The 17,789-nt window shown below is 30.5% G+C and overlaps 2 protein-coding genes across 2 annotated transcripts; one reads left to right on the forward strand and one right to left on the reverse strand.

Annotated features, from left to right (window-relative positions):
• Nucleotides 1-1,593: 1,593 nt before the first annotated feature.
• Nucleotides 1,594-4,237, forward strand: LOC114401170. Its single transcript, XM_028363609.1, has 2 exons — nt 1,594-2,942; nt 3,050-4,237. The coding sequence occupies exons 1-2, from the start codon at nt 2,716-2,718 to the stop codon at nt 3,843-3,845; spliced, it is 1,023 nt and encodes a 340-aa protein (XP_028219410.1). The 5' UTR covers nt 1,594-2,715; the 3' UTR covers nt 3,846-4,237.
• A 264-nt stretch (nt 4,238-4,501) lies between these two features.
• On the reverse strand, nt 4,502-9,098 carry LOC114401165 (F-box protein At2g26850-like). Its single transcript, XM_028363596.1, has 5 exons — nt 7,392-9,098; nt 7,159-7,238; nt 6,610-6,788; nt 6,231-6,305; nt 4,502-5,024 (listed from the first exon to the last, which is right to left on the reverse strand). The coding sequence occupies exons 1-5, from the start codon at nt 8,061-8,063 to the stop codon at nt 4,837-4,839; spliced, it is 1,194 nt and encodes a 397-aa protein (XP_028219397.1). The 5' UTR covers nt 8,064-9,098; the 3' UTR covers nt 4,502-4,836.
• Between the last annotated feature and the right edge of the window lie 8,691 nt (nt 9,099-17,789).

Here is a 17,789-nt window from a genome sequence, read left to right on the forward strand (position 1 = left end):
TCTGGATATAAATGAGTTTTTAAGAGATAGATAAGATTTATTTCTTAAAATAAGTATAAATTTATTTTCTTCAAGCATAAATAATTTAACTAAATACATTGAAAATAGAAAATTATTTATTTATATTAGAATAAATATTTGTTTTAACAAATAAATTTCAACATACTAGTTCATAATCCTTAAAATTTTTCTTGTCACAAATGGTCAAATATACCTTTTTTAATAAAAAAAGAAAGTCAAATTTGTCCTTTTCAAGATTTAGTTCATTTTTACATTTTCAAATCTTACATAAAAAAAATATTTCAAAATCTAACCATCTTTATTCAACTTTTTTTAGGGGATCTTCATTTCAACTTCAAACTTAAAAATCTCAACATTGCAAATATCTCAACAACATTTCTTGAATTACTCATCTGACCTCATTTCATAACAAGGACTTTAAAAACTAAAGGGATAATGGACAAAATATACCTGTATGAAAATTAGTAAAGTAAATGAGGCATAATTTTATATCACATATAATTTTCTAGAAATAAATCAGACCAGAGGGATAGAGAACACATTAAATCTTATAGAATTTTCTTAAGTTGATACCAATACTCAGAAAATACAAATAGACCACGTTGGTTATTTTCCTTTTAAGATTTTTATGTAGGAACCAAAAAAATTACTTATTTTTCTCGTTCCTCAGATAGTGATGAAGTTGTCCATTTTATCTTTTACAAATATATATTAGTTGTTTTCTATTTCTACTTTCATAATAAATGTGTAAATTAATTAAAAATTAGATGAGAAGTAAGAATATAATTTACCAAAAAAAATAACGTTATCTTCAATTTTAAAAATGATAGATAAATATCAACAAAAATTTTCCAAAAACTTAATACTTAAAAAAGAACAAAAGTACTCTTATCATTTAATTGCATAGTCGTGTGATTCAAGATTTTGCTAACATTTTATATATATATATATAAAACGAGCTAAATGTTGGCTTCTAAAGACATAAATCCAATTCGCCCAATTAGTGTTTTCATCGAATGTTGAAAGCTGTCGTGTTCATCCTTTAATTTAGTTGTTGTGGTCCTCTAATTTATTTCTCTAACGATAGATGCATATGACTTGTTTGCTAGACTTTTTAATCTCCACTCTCCAATATCATAAGTAAAATTTACATTGCTAATCCTCTGGATTTTGGGTTTGCTGTGTGCAGTCTCTTGCGTTTGAGGCCTCAAGTAAAAGCTACATATATATTTAGAAATTTAAATTTTATTTTTAACTCTAAAAGTAACTCTCATCATCATCATCATTATCATTCATTTTCTTTTCTTAACTATTAAAATTAGCTATTCATTACAACCATAAAAGGTGTGTTATCATTGTAATTTATTGCATTATAAACATTAATAATGATTAGGTTACTTCTTTTAATTTTCATTCTGCATACCAATACATGTCTTTCATTCCACTTACAATAGCTAAGAAACTCAACGAAGTTAGAAATAATGCGAGATGTTAAAAATATTATTTATATTTTTCACTTTTTTTATCAGGTACGAAAAAAATTCTCCTCTACAATTTAAATTTTAAGCCACACTATTGACATAATTTAACTTTCTAGCTTGTTGGTCTATTAATATTCTTCTCCTTTCTGGTAAATAATATAGAATTTGTTGCACGTAAATTTACGTCCTACAATTTTATCTTATGCCCAAGAGCCAAAATTGCATTACGTATTTCTTACAAATTAGAATTACCACATAGGCCTAATCAAAGTGCCTGCGATGACGCTGGAAACAGAATTTATTAGGATATAGGCCTATTCAAGGGTCAAGACCCCTAAGGAGAATCAAAGGGTAATAGCACCATTATATTTATTTCCTCATGTCTCGGGTAAGAGGACCTTGACCAAACATGCATTAGATTTGTTTAACTAATTAAATCGTTTCTCCATTATTTAAAGTAAACATTATGCGACCAATATTATGATAGTTGGATTTTTTTTATCAAGTGTTGGGTTTCAATCATTGAACACGTGAATTAATTAACGTAAAATTATTCTAATTTAATTAAATTTTTTGGGTTTGAATTTTAAATATACTGTTGTATCGAATATTTGTTAAAAGAATTTGATCAATTTTTGGTCCGTTCGATCATTTTATAGTAAAAATTAATCATAAAAAAAAGTTGAAAGATACTTGTAAAAAGAAATGTAAACATTATGGGATACTGAATTTCGGATTTTGATCGTTTGGCAAGGGAGAGAATATCACAAGATATATAAATTATACGCTTGGTACGTAATGATGCAAAATTGTTATTAAGAAATCATAAGACAACAGTAGGGTCACGATAAACAGAAAAACATGGTGAATTTAAGTTGCTTAGAATAAAAATTAACTTCCCTTTGACAATTATGAAATGCAGCATTAATAAGGCCAACACAGAAAGGGACAGACCACCAGAAAAACTCCCTCAAAAGCGATCCATTCAATTCTGGTAGACCTTTGAACTTTGAAGTTTACTTTGAGGGATGACAACAAAGTTCCTTCAAATATATATAATCCAAATCCCTTCATTTTAGGAACAGCAATCCCTACACTACAGTTGTTTCCCATGCTCCCTATCATTGTCTTGTCTTTTTAACAAAAACACTACACCTTGTGTCGTGTCATTGCATTTTAAGTCTCTTCTTAAGTTTACTTTTCTGTGTCAAACATGGTGGACATGATGGATATCTCCTTCTCCAACGAGTTCTGCTACATGAGTACTGCATGTAGTTTCAGCCAAGATATGTGCTTCTACAGTGCACCAACTAGTCCTAGCAGGCTCAAAGTAAGAACATCCTTTGGTTCTCAAACTGGCCCCACAACACCAAGAGCAACAACACATGAGGATGATGCAAACTCCAATGTGAATGAGTTTGAATTTGAAACCAGTCGCAGGTTCGATGTTTTTCTTTTATCAGCAAAATGTTAATTGTTAGTATTGTTAGTATCACCCCCTCTCCACCCCGCCTTCATCACTAGACCAACCTTATATCTTCTCGCAGGTTCAATATATCTTCTCGCAGGTTCAATGTTAGTGTCGGTGACTTGGACACCGAGACAAACCAAAAGGATGAGAGCCCTTTTGGGGATTCATTGCAGACTATGGCATTTGCTGATGAGCTATTCTGTGATGGTAAGGTGTTGCCACTAATGCCACCTCTCAAACTTCCTCCAAGGATGCATCAGAATGGGGATGGTAGCATTATGAGCACTCACAGCTCAACACTGACGTCTCCAAGGTCCCCCGGATCGGTGCTTAGGGTTCGGTTTTCACGGCAATGTTTGTGGAATGATGACTTTGATCCCTTCATGGCGGCTTTGGAGAAGGTAAGAGAAGAAAAGAGAGGGAAACCAAGTGCAAGACATGGTCTCAGGAGGACTAGGTCACTTTCTCCATTCAGGAGCTTCAACAACAAGTGTGAAAGAAATGTGGGAATATCGAAGTCAAGTCAACTTGAGTCACATTGTTGTGACACAGCTCAGCTAGTATGTGAACTTAAGAAAGAGCCATTAAAGCACGTGTCAGGAAGAATAAATGTGCTATCCGAGCCCAAAGGGTTGGTGTTTGCTAGACAGGTGAGACTAGTGGGAGTGAGCAATGACACTACAACCTTGGAGAGGACCTCAGTTTCCAAAGTTTCTAAGGAAACAAAGAAAGATGAAAGGAAAAGAGGTGGTTTTTGGAGAAGGAATACGAAGAGAGAAAATATAAAGAAGTTTCTCTTTGGGATTAGTAACATGTGGAAAGCCAATGCTCATCACAAGTTAGAAGATAAAATGGCAGCACAGGAGAAATAACCCTTGGTGAGGAAACTTGACATGAAATCTGTGAAAGCAATAGAATCAACACAATGGGGTAAAGATCCAAGAACAGGTGAGTTGACCAAAATGAGATTGGTATGTCACAGGCCATTGCCAAGATTTTTTCTCTGCTTGGGTTATGAAGGGAAAGTGAAGTGACTGAGTCACACAAGGTAGAATGTAGAAGTTAGCTGAAATGAATGCTTTAAATTACAATTTTAGATTCGTTCTATTTGTGTGTAATAGTGTTGCTGTGATGTTGTCTCTATTTTACCATTTTATACTATCTAGGGGGAAACATATGATAGCAATGCTTTTTAGAAATTGGCTATTTATATCTTGTCTAGAAATTTTCCCACATGAATTGGCATATCAATTTCCCTAACAATCTTGACTCCCTTTATAGCCCTTTTTTTCTTCTTGCACATAACATTGTTGAATAGACATTCATTTTTCTGGGAAAACAAAACACTGAATGGTAGATTAGATGAATCAGCATGAGTCCTGCATACTACTGAGGAGGCTACAGACCTCAATCATAAATTATTGCCAAAAGAAAAATCAGTTAGCGCATAGAGGGCGCATTTTTTAGGCATATTGCTGATGATCCGTTTGCATATAAAAATGTCTGAAATACTTCTCACATCACTTGGTACGAAAGTTGTATACTTGCATTGCTATGTGATTTCAACGTTCACTAATATGAGAAAATCAGAGATTTTTATCATTCTATATATTGTGGAATGAATATTCTACGCCATCAGTGCATAAATGAGTAATTTACATTTATTGAAATCACAAGCTAAACTTAACCATGAAAAAAAATGGGATAAATAAAACGGGGAAAGTAAATAGGTAGCCTCAAACGCTCATTTGGTTGAATGAGAATCCTATACCCTTTTTTCTCCAATGCAGAAGAACCTGCCTCTGCCAATGCTTAATAAGAATACTAGTCTTGACATAATGCTAAGTGGAAAATTAGATCTGATTAGTCCAAGACTTCAGAAGGCCAAATGCTTTTCCAAATGGAAATCTCAGTCTCACTCTTAATCTTTCTGATTCCTCCATAAAAACCATCTGCTTCATTTCCTTCCTCTCTATGATCTCTTCTACTTATAGTTGTTTTCCCCCAACGCGAGTCAGGATTGTACTGATTGAACTCTAGCACCACTGTGTCTGCACCCAACAAACAAATAATGCAGTGTCAAATAAACCATGTTTGAATCCTAAGAAAGGAAATGGAAATAATGCGAAGACTCAAAAAATTGACATGTTTAGTTTTCATTTTGGCAGAATTTATAACTATTCAATATTCTAGGCGAAAAGCTTTTTATGGTATGACTGCATGGTCCACAAAATGCCAGAGTCCACTCCACAACTCCATAAAAAAAATAGACAGGAACATGTGTAAAAACTGTCATCATGCTGACACAAAGTGATGAAAGAATATGACAATAGAGTTTTTCAATAAAATTTCCTGTCAGAGAGATAACAGCCAAAAGCAACGAGTAATCGTGGCCAGGAAGATACTGAGGCACAAATTAGTAATTTGCACTATTATTATTCTGTTGCTATTGTTATCTATGGTTAAGGAAATGTTAAATGAAACATCAGACCGGATAGCTAAGCAGAGATTGTGGATTATTCTGGTCATAACTACTAATATCAGAAAAAGGGAGTAAACTTTTAAGGCTTACAGTGACTGGTATCCCCACATTACATAACAAAATGAAAACAGAACATAAAAGAGAAATTGATTTTTTTTTCTTCGTTTTAACGTAGTTGGCCATAAACGTATCCACTGAGACACAAGTTATCAATGTGTTGGTGGAACTATGACATGCGGACCATGATATGTCTAGGGGACCAATCATATATCATAGCTAGTGGTCCAAGTTTTGATATATTATTAGGAAAGGAACCTAGCCCAAATTGTGGTCTGGTCTGCCATGAACTTCACATTTATGTAACTTTTTTCACCATTTAACCTCCACGATGAAAAACATAATAATGGTAAATAACAAAACTTTAAAATATTTAATCCATTAAACAGTATTTTAACCTTCACTCCAATCCTGTGTCTTCAAAATTCTGGAGCATTATCTTTTATCTCTCTCCATTTTTGCATATTTATACACTTTTCAGTTGAATAAGAAAACAGAATTCATCCCAATCTTACAATCATTCGTTCAACCAATCACTAAATCATATCCTCCTTGCATCGGTCCACTAGGCAATTTTACTCAGAACATAATTCAACTTGAAGGAAGGAACAAAAAACATTGATGAAATGAATGATAAAAGGCAAAATCTACAGCCAAGAAAAAATAATGAATGATAAAAAAAAAAACATTCATTTAAATGGAAAATGCATTAGCTCACCACTACTATGACAACGGCAGTAATTTTCATTCCCATCGCATACTTCCAAGTGGCCTACAACACCATACCACCAACCTGCCATAAAGGTTCATTTCATCAATCTACTATCACAAAAAAAAGGGTAGATAGATGTAAAGGAAAATGCATAATTAAGATTGGAGAAGTAATTATTTTTATCAAAGACTCAAAATTGGATTCCACTTGTTTTACTCCTCTTTTCGTTTACTCCTCACAGTTTGTATTCAATATTCATCCTAGTTTTTCTTTTTCTGTTCATAGCCACTCTTGTTTTATGCTTGTTTAAATATCTCTTTAACCATATTCTAAAGACCATAGTAAACAGTAAAAGTAGAAGAATATGTTGAGCAAAGGAACAAACCATAAGGAAATTCTTTGTTTCTTCTCCACTGAATCTCTACGTGATCACCGGGATGCAAATCATATAGACAATCAGAAATATGAAGATCATGTGGAGGAGTATCAACAGGTGGTGCTCTTAGCCTTTCCCATGGAATGCCATGCTCTACTGCAACTGCCCTTCTTCCATGTGGTGGATATCTGTAATAAGCAATCAATAAATAATTGGGCCACTAGATCTTAAAATGAGCATATGTGTATGTTTTACTATCAAAGTTAATTTTTAAATTGTTATTGTTGTTGTTATAAGAATATTCATAAAACTTTTATTTTACCTTTTTGAATTGTGTTGGGGCTTTACTCTGCGAATTAAATTTTAACTTTTAAACAAATAACATGAAATATATATATTCTAATTCTGGTGTGTGTCTATGTATAGACAGAACATATGTGTATGGATGACAGAATTATGATATAATGAAAATGGGCTCAGTTAATTTTTAATATTTCTTCTTTCAATGACTGATGGGAACATAATATATTCACCAAGAATCATGTCCAATTAAATTACCTGGCCTGGAAGGTGTCAGTGTGAGGATCATAGCTAAGCTCAGCATCATAGCATGACAACATAAATCCAACATGGCCATTCTGCAGTGAAAAATGTAACTTGTGAGAAAAACACAATAATCGTCTATTCTAGTTACCATGAAAAAACTAATTTGTTTCACTATTGAAGGTAGCATGATAGAATATAAGTTTTCAATAGGAAAAAAGCACAAAGGGGTTCATGATGATTGATACCTCACGGTTATAGACCTGAGCAGGAAACCAGAAATTGCCAGTCTCAAGAGCAAGATACCATGTCATGAGTGAATCAGGAGGCAAATAACTTTGCTGCTTGATGCTATTATTTGCATCTACCTTGGTTCTCATCCATGAAAAAGGCCAACTAAGTGACACCAGCCTCAACAAGCTCCTTTGCTTGCCATGTCTAAGAGTTCCAACATTCCCTTTAGAAGCAGCATGCCATTTCCACTCCCTATAAGCAGCTTGACCAATAACTCTGCCCCATTTCTGTTTCATGTGCCTCTCCCAAAGGTGATCACTCACACAGCTCTCCCTTAGGGAACGGCAAACCCCGGCCATTTGACAAAGTGAAGGTGGAGGGAGCTTTTCAAGAATGCATTCCAACACCAGCTCTGGCAAGTCCAACACTGACATGTCTTGGGAGTCCTCAATAATCTCCACCTTTGAAGACTTGTTCACTAGAGACATCCTTGTCGGAATTTGACCAAGAAAACCAAGCCAAAGGCGTTTCCTAAACAACTTAGAGATGGACTTCACAGACAAGTCTTTGTAAAACAAAGGGGAGATCAACCTCACTTCACTTGCCCATGACGGGAGTGATTTGAGAGAGAGGATAGGCTTTAAAAACAGAAAGAAGGAGATGCAAGTGATAAAGTAGAGTAGCATTAGCACTTAGGAATTAGGATATCTTTCACAGGTCAAGTTTGGCATATGTTATAATAGAACCTTAATGCCAATTGTGCAACACCAATGGCTAACAAGGGGAAAAGCAAAACCAAAAATGACCTCACTCACTACTTGACACAAATTAATTACACACCCTCCCTTCCTTGTTGGAAAGAAACACAGGAAGCAAATTGGAACCTTCAAAACAAAACACCTTTTAAAGATGGGTTTTTTATTGGTTCAATGAAAGCCCACCAAAACCCAATGGTGGGCCTCCTAGGCCAAAGTTAGATCAGAACAAATTAGGTAGACAGCCACACGAATGAACCATGGAAATAAGCCTCACACAGTAGCTTAATAATACTAACTCTCTCTCTCCTATTGGCTTCCAATAAAGAGGAGAGAACAACAACACAACCGTGTAGTCAACCTAAATAGCTGTCATTCAATGAAGAATGAAGAATTTGTATTATACAATGGTCCTTATGAGGAGGGGAACAACAACACAGCAAGAAATGGAAGTGGGGCAACCAAGATCTGATAACAGGTTTTATAGCACCTAGAAATGGAATTGAAAAATGGAAGAAAAAAAAAGATGGAAGATGAGTCTATATAATAAGAGATTCTGATGTATATAATTGGTGTGCAGAATCTCCAAATCTTATGTATATATAATTGGTGTGTAGCTAGAATAAAGTAGATCTAGCTAGTTGGAACTTAAGCAGCAAGAGGCCCACACAAGACCCTCAAGATTCACAAAAACAATGGAACCAAGGCAAAGGACAATACTTGGGATGGTGCAGAATAGAGAAGAGGATTAAAAAGAGACTCTGATGAAGAAGATAATGAATGTGAAGGGTAGGTGGGACCCCCCTCACTCCAACAAATTCTTCACCACACCTCAATTGTTATCCTCTCCTCTGAAAATGCAATCACGGAATTTTTTTTTTTTCTTTCTCCTTCTTCCTGTAGTTGTTCTTGTTCTGTGTGTGGGACAATATAGAGAACAATTTGTGGACAATGAAAGGAAAGGGCAGAATTATTTGTAAAATGAATGGGAGGCTGAGGTTACGTTAGATTTTTGTGGATGACAACCACATTTCTACTCTTAACATATATCCATGTCATCACCAATGGCTATTACTCTATCATCCAATCATCCAAGGATTCCCATAAATAAATTACGTAGATAAATAAATTTTTTTATGATACCAAATATTCACCGATTTTTTATTGTTAAATTTTGTTAAAAATTTTAATTGATTATCTTTAATAAAAATTTCTCTTAAAATCATTTTTTTTTATTTAGATGACTTAAATCTAAAATTTTATTTAAAAAAATAAATTTAATATGATTCGAATGAATTCACTGTCACTTGTTGGTGTATATAGACAAATAACTAACAATTTGAATTTTTAAAACTAATTTGCATTTTTTTATCTCTAGATAATCTTGTATGCTTTGTTTTTGTTGTACCAAGTTCTAGTTGGAAGGAAATATGTTTGACTAGAAAAGGCAACTACATTGGATAACGTATATAGGACAAGATTCGTTAATTTTAAAGTCGGAGGTTAGAGGTAAGGATTCGGATTCGGATCCGCTACACCTGCGTACACTGTAACAAACATGTTCTCGCTGACAAGTCACAACAAGATGTCAACGTTTTTAACAACTATCCCCTCTATTCCTTTTATTTTTAATAATTAAATATCTGTCATCAATATTAATCAGTATAATCAATTACATTTTTATTGAAATATTGTGTTGTTTATAATAATTTTATCTTTTTTCATGTTTAATATTACCTTTTTTTTAAATATCAGACTTTTTATTTTATTTTATTTGTGTATTTTTATAATATTTTTTTAATTTGTCTGTTATATTAATTATTTTTTGTCTAAAATATTTTTAATTACCTTATATTAGATTCTATGAATTAAAAAGATAAATAAATGCTCTCTCTTAAGGATTGGAGAACAAAACTAACCTAATTAAGATAGAAAGTAATTAATTAAAAAAGATGATGAATCCTAATAATTTGAAGGGTAATTTTGAGGAAAACAATATAAATTGTTAAAGAATGAAATTACTAATTAAATTAATTAACTTTGTTAAAGAATGTAAAGTAGGTAAAGAAGTCTTATATTTAGAAACAGATGTAGGTAGTATATAATATAAAAAAGGTTAAAATGTAATTTTTATTTATTTATTTTCTTAAATCTATAATTTTAGTCTTCTTATTTTTCAATGGAGATATTTTTTTCTATTTTTAAAAAATATAAAATTTTAATTTCTTATTTTTTTAATAGAGACATTGTATCCTCCACTTTTAGAAATATATGCAATTTTAATCCCTATATTTTATAAGTGAGACATTTGGTTTCCACTTTTAAAAAATTTAGGATTTTAATCTCCTTAATCAATTTAAAACTTGTTCACCATGTATTTTTTTAATAAAATAAACATGTTAACAATTAAATAATTTTTTAAAAAAAATTGTCATGTGTATATAAACAAATAGTTATCTTGTCAATCTTTACAAAATACATAGATTAAAGTTTAAAATTGATCATAAAAACTAAAATTGTAGATTTTTATAAAAATAGAAAACAAAATATCTCAATTAAAAAATAAGAAACTAAAATCATAAACTTTTTAAAAGTAGGAGATAAAATATCTCAACTAAAAAATAGAAGAAATAAAAACACAAATTTAAGAAAATAAGAGGATAAAAATTACATTTTAGCTTATAAAAAAATAAAGAAAAACAAAGTTTAATCAAGTTGTCAATCCGTTAGCTTAAAAAAAAAGTCAGCAATTAGACCTTAATTTGAAGGAAGGAAGCATCTAGAAATAGATTTACCTATAGCAGGAATGTTACTAATTTTATGATGAGTTATAATGTCTATAAAAAAATGATGAGTTATAATGCACTATGCATGTGTATCATTCTAAAATTATATGTTCTAAGAATATAAACAAATTAAATCTTAGTCATGAAATCATGATATCAAATTTACTTCGTCAATTCAAGACTCGATATACAAAGATAGTTTTGCTTTTCATTACTTTTTCTTTTTGCAAGAATTAAGATGGTTCGATGGTACGGAATTTTTTGTTCCATTCTTTTTTCTTTTCTCTTTAATTTATAACGAACCAATAGAAATCAGCAAGTTAAAAGTTTAATCTTGAAAATTCGAGACATTGAATACGGACTAAATGATTCATCCATTTATTTATGATGTACTCTTGTGTTATATATATGTGTGTGTCTGTGTCAAATAATTTAACTAATGCTACATCAAATTTTATGGTAGGTAAGAGTGCATTTAACCTCTAGGGGAACAAAGAAGCTGGAGATTGTGTATTGTCAACTTTTACAAGGTCTCCAAGTTACTCTGGTAGATTTTTTTTATTCATTATTTTATACATGATTATAAAATATTCCTTTTTAATATTTATATAGGAAATATTTTTTTTTCTTCGGTTATATAGGAAATAATGTAAAAAAATATTTCTTTGCAATTTTTAAATAAAATTCTAAAATGCAAACAAAATAAAGTAAAGTAATATACTAGTTCTTTTGTTATTAAAAATAAAAACACTTCATCTAATCGAAAGACTGAAGCATCCAACTTTTTATCTCTACCTTACAGAAAATAAAAGGAGTCACGTGCATGCGGAGGTGACTAATAACGGATCACCATTTCACGTGTGTGTATTCTCTCTTATTGAGATCTAAGTATTATAAAGAGGAAGCACTTTTTTTTTTCTTATTAAATTATGTTATTCATCGTATTTACATTTTTTTTCGCTTCAAGTATATGCATTCGAGTGTCTACCTACAACCATTTTCCAATAATAGAGCAAGGGCATTGGAGCCTTTAAGAAAAAAATCCCGTGAAAAAAAAGTAAGATCCTACCTTATTCTTAATTAATCAGATTGGTAAGACATTCATAGTAGAGAATAATGAATAAGAAATGGGACAATTAAATTCTTCCGGATCAGGGTTTAAAAAAATGTCTTTTTGACATGAGGAGATTATATAAACAGAATCTAACTTATTTCTATTTATTTAAAGCATATAATATAGTAGTAAATAATGAGTAAATTTGTCTGCAAATAATTTAATTATGTGGCATATGGAGTAACTCGCAAGGATAAGGTTTTTTTATCAATAAATATTATTTTATTAGAATGATAATTTTGTTGGAAAAAAAGATCGAACTCACGGGTTTTTTTCTCCTTAAACTCTAAAGTCCTTATTAACTAATGGGTCTTTAAGACCTTAACTATTTATTAAAGCATAATATATATGAAACTTACCCTAGACCTTGTATAATACTATATATAGTATGCATTTAGAAAAGGCAAGCTTGTTGCTTGTTAGTTTGTTTAATATGGCTTGGTTTGCAGAGAATGAATGATATCGAAATTGTTATTTCTTGCATGAAAGCAAGGTAATAATAAAAGAGGAATTGTGTAGGGTGAAGGTCAAGTTGTGCACAAGTTGGGGGAGAAGGAGTGCAATTTGATAGGTGCGTGGAGAGCACGAACGAATGAGAAAGAAAGCATGGCATGAATATGATGAGATCTCTGAAAAAGAGTGCCTGATAATTGGAATTGGACGGTGCAAACAAACCACCGCCACAGCCACCTTCTACATATCGTGAATTTGCGTGCTGCTTGTTTTATTATTTTACTTTACTACTCCCATATCCACTTTCACTCTCTTAATCGCAAGTTAGTGTTACACATCCCAAATAAAACTATATAGTCCCATCTATCTATAGTCAATAGTTGTTTTAAACAAGATACTAAGACTAACTAAATGGAAATAAACTTTGTTTCACTTAATAAAAAAATTATAGATGAAGTTGAAATTTACTAACATTTATTTTGAGTAAAATTAGACTTAGATTCATTAACCAAAAAATTAAATTTAATAAAAAGTCTGAATCAAACAAAACTCGAAAAATATTTCTAAAGTATTTGAATATATGTTTCACTATTTCTTAGGCCAAATTAGTTTAAAAATATATATACTAGCAGTATATTTCATTTATTAAATTAATTTTTCAAGAATCTTAATATGAAGATTAAGTTAATTGATGAAACATATACTTAGAAATTTTGAACATAATTTTTGTTATTTTAAAACAAACATAATTAATATTATAGTTTTTTTTATAGATTAGTTTAATTATATATTTTAGAATATACTAGCATACAATTTTATTTTTTTAAAATCTCAATAATTAAATGATTTTCTATTATATCTATAACTTCTATAAGTATTATAATAACGATATTTACTTTCGATCTCTACATTTTTAGACTATTTTATTTCTTAGTAACTGTATATTAAAGAATCATCTCACTAACGAAACGGCTGCACATTCCTATTTATCCTTTACCCCCTCTCATCTTTTTATTTTTAAAAAAAAATATAAAGAGAGACGAAAGTGATTAACAGTAATTAATTTGTTTGTAATAAGTGTGATTATTTTAATTTTAAAATTAAGAAATAAGTATAGGGGGAAGGAATATTCAATTATTGGGGCTCTCACTTTCAAATGTTTGTTGATTTTGATATTGTGATTGATTGATGTGTTGGGTGGTCCATCACCTCACCATATCCCATAATGGACCGCTTCCATGAGTAGTCGTCTTCCTTAATTGTTTCATTTTTCTATTTTTCTTTACAGAGAGAGAGAGAGAGAGAGCAATGCAATGTATGCATTATGCAGCTTCTCACACTTCCCAACCATACACACATATCAACATGATGCAATGCAATGGAAAGTAACCTATCTACTACTTGTTTGGCTTTATGCTGAAAACGACACCCATCTTTAATTATAAATTACACCTACAACTTGCCCTGAGACACCATCAAATTATCATTCAATAATGTTAATAAAATAAACTACTATACTCGATCCTTCTAAGTTTAATTTAAGCCTGTTTGTTTAATATATAAATAAAATTGGGGGACCAAGACAAAACCCAATAATAAAGATTAGTAGAACCTATAGTTAGGTAAAGAAATTATATTCCTAAGTAACTCATCTTTAACATAAACATAAGAATCGAGTTTTATCAAAAAAAAAAAAAAAAGAACCGAGAATCAACCTCAAACAAAACTAGTCTATTGATGCAAGAATTATATAAGAAATGTAATGTCACTAATCAATTAATATAGTTATATAGATAGTGTTTTCAGTATCATTTTAATTTGTTTTATGCACATTATTTGTGACTTTGTGAAGTCATCCAGATAAAAAAAATTAAAATATTTATTAAAAATTATAAAATAAATCAAGAGTAAATTTAACATGTTAAACTTCATCATCAGCCTGTTAAAAAAAGTTAAGCTAACCAATGTTCTTACTGATTAAAAAATTAAAAAAAATATTTAATTGAAAATTATATAAGAGCTCATTTTAAAGTTATAGAGAAATGTTTTTTTTAATGTTATGAGTGTCTCTTAATTTAATAGGTAAGATATTTATTTTATTAGTGATATATGATTATCGTTGGTCTAAAAAAATTTAATATACATAAATAATTAAATATAATTTTTTTATTAAATAAATTATTCTTTCACGTATAAATATAATAAAATCTTATATTCATGTTTTAATCATAAGTTAAGAAGCATATTTTTACCTATTTTCAATCACAAATTTTACTTAGTCACAAGTTGACAAGTACTCATTTAGTCCTTAAGGGCTGCCTTACCATCAAGCAAATTTAAATAGTTTAAATAAAGCAAACCTACATCTATAGATAAAATGAGAACTCATTCAGGATATATAACCACTTATATGACAAACTAAAGTATAGATGTACACACTAGTTAATTGCATTAAACTTTTTTCTCACAAATAATAATAATAATAATAATAAATGTTCCTTTTATTTCCAGCATCTTCCTAAATTCAATCATGTAGTATCATCAATCAGAAGTATATATATAGGCCACTATGATTCTCAAAAGCACGAGGATTCGAGGAACATTTAAGAATTATAGTAGAACAGTGTGTAGATATTGCACTGACTGATATCTTGTAAATAATTAAATACACCCAAATAATGAATAAGGGTGTATAATATTATTCATTTTAATTTCTAGACTAATATTCTAATCATGTCATTGATTTCTGATACGGGAGATAGTAGACGTGTAACTTATTGACGTGTAATAATATGGTTGTTGTATAGCTAGAGCAACAATTGTTATCATTGTAAAAAAATGCACAACTTCCCTTTGATTTATTAAACAATGTATGATTATTAAGCACTTAGGCCTTAGCTAGACTAGGTATAGCCATAGCTATGATTTTAAGCATCAATCACTACTTTGTTTTGGGTCCATGGTGGAGTTAATTCAGGATTTTGCTTTTTTTTTTCTTCTTTCTTTTGAATTTCTAAATTATAATTCTTTTAGCTTTGAATATTCGTTGATTTCTAGATCCTCCACTACCTTGCAAACACCTTCTAGAAATTGACAGTGTAAGACACGTTCCACAAATCTTTAGATATTAAATTCTTTTAATTATGACTTTTTCTTTTCACCTTTCCTTTTCTTTTTACTTGTTTAATCTTGTCGCTCGAACAGCTCAGTTTACCTACTGAAATGGAACCTTAAAATGTTTATTTTGCCCATAATTTAAGTTGGTTTTTAATATGGCTTACTTTTTCTAATCATAATAAATTTTACATATTGTATAAACGAAGTTATTCTAATATATATTTTTTTGGTCCTGGCTATTTTTATATATAAATTGTTGTGAAACTTATTTTTTAATATTATCATGATTATTTAAGAATTTTTTTAATAGTCATTTTTACCGCTCCCTCGATCGATTGATTTATATAAGAAACCAAAGAGTTTTTTCTTAATAATTATACTTATTAAACATTGACTCAATTTTAAGTGTATTAATTACTAATTTCGTTTTGGAGTATATTTTTACTTTAAATCTAGTACTGAGCCACTTATCCCATTCTTCATGCATTTGGATGTATTTATTGATCTATTGACAAGATAAGTTACAACTATTAGGGGGTGAGGATGAATTATATATTGAATTACATGTAATATCATTAAATATAATTATTATTTAAATGATTTAATTTTATGTGTAATTTTAAAATAAAATTTAAATTTATGACATTTTTAATTATAATTAATTAACTTGATTATTTTCATTGGTCGAGAGAATATGCATGCATATGACTTGCTAATCATCACACATTATTTCTTTTGGTATTTTAATTAAAGCCGAACCACTAATAAAACAAAAGTTCAGATAACACGGATACTCTTATTTCCATATCTTGCAAATCATATCATGATATCAATAGTAACAAACTTTAAACTAGAGTAATATTTTTTAGGACAAAACTTAAATATAGTATCTTAAGTGTGCGTTTTTTTTGTTCTCCAATCAAAATATAAGTTTTACTTCGGTAATCAGTATAATATTTTAATACAGATCTTTTATTATGAAGACTATTAAGGTAGAACTTCAATTCTAATCCATTGAAAGAAAACTTCAATTCTAATTGGAGAACAATAAAAACAACACACGTATCTAAGTTTTTTTCTTATTTTTTATTTGTACATAAATACACAAAGGACTTTTGATGATTGTCAAACTGTCAAGCTAATTAAAGACCAGACAATAACATTAAAAGGGCATTGCAATTTTGGCATAATGATTGTTATCAGACTCATTTTTTCTGAGCGGGTCAAAGTATAATAGATATTAGATATTTCTTCATTAATATCCTAATCTTTTAAACTATTTGATAGTAAAAAGATCATAAGAAATCTACGATTCTTCCTAACAAGTACTCTTAATCCTTTAACTAACTAAAAAATTACAGTTATTTTTTTTTTGTTTATGCATGGCCTTTTTCTTTGACTTGGTTGGACCAACAATAGTAATTACTTTGTGCTGATGATAGTAGTGCTCAGCATTTTCAGTTTGGACTAGATTTTGTAACAATGGAAAATCAAATGGGAGGAATTAGCTAGTACATAATTGTACTCACGCAAGATTAGATCGAGTCAAGAAGAAGTGCCGTGACCAAGCATATTAATTTAAGGGATTCCACAAATGTCAAACACTTAAACACTGATGACTTTATTGTTATTCCTTCGTTTTTGTTTTATGATAAAATTAAAAGCAATGAATGTAGGTTCTGTCCTTTGAGTGTGGTCAGGTCAACAATAGGGGTTGGATCGAGAGAGTGAAGTCTTTTTCTGTCGAATTGAATTTCAATGGTGGATAAGGCTAAAGCAAGCCCACCTTGTTAGCACAAAAAGTAGCAGTCCTAGAAGATTGACATAATTTAAAAAGAAACCTTTTTCTTGGTCTATGAGGTGGGCAACGTGGCTCAAGGAAGAGGCATTGTTAAAAAAAAATTGCCCCAATGGACGCAATACTTAGCACAATAAAAGTGGTTCCCTTGGGATAGGCACATAATGTTTCACAATTTTCGTGGCATTGAGTGGGTTCTGATAGTACAAGTAATAATGTTGGATTAGAACTTAGAAGTTAGAATTTTCATCAACCAAGCAATTGGGTTGATGATGTTGCCATTTGGGTGTCATGACATTTGTAAGAGAAACCCGGAAATCTTATCTAAATGCATATGCATGGTTAGACAAAAGGCCAAATTGATAATTCACAATGTCACTAACCGTAAG

Source organism: Glycine soja, chromosome 2 (genome assembly GCF_004193775.1).
Source record: "Glycine soja cultivar W05 chromosome 2, ASM419377v2, whole genome shotgun sequence".
NCBI lineage: Eukaryota > Viridiplantae > Streptophyta > Magnoliopsida > Fabales > Fabaceae > Glycine > Glycine soja.

Bases quoted from the DNA above. Each gene is read 5' to 3' on its own strand.
- LOC114401170 (XM_028363609.1), top strand. From the start codon at position 2,716: ATGGTGGACATGATGGATATCTCCTTCTCCAACGAGTTCTGCTACATG. The intron at 2,943-3,049 runs GTTCGATGTTTT...ATCTTCTCGCAG, and splicing joins GAATTTGAAACCAGTCGCAG to GTTCAATATATCTTCTCGCA.
- LOC114401165 (XM_028363596.1), bottom strand. From the start codon at position 8,063: ATGCTACTCTACTTTATCACTTGCATCTCCTTCTTTCTGTTTTTAAAG. The intron at 7,239-7,391 runs GTATCAATCATC...TTTTCACTGCAG, and splicing joins CTCAGGTCTATAACCGTGAG to AATGGCCATGTTGGATTTAT. The intron at 6,306-6,609 runs GTTTGTTCCTTT...CCTTTATGGCAG, and splicing joins AAACAAAGAATTTCCTTATG to GTTGGTGGTATGGTGTTGTA.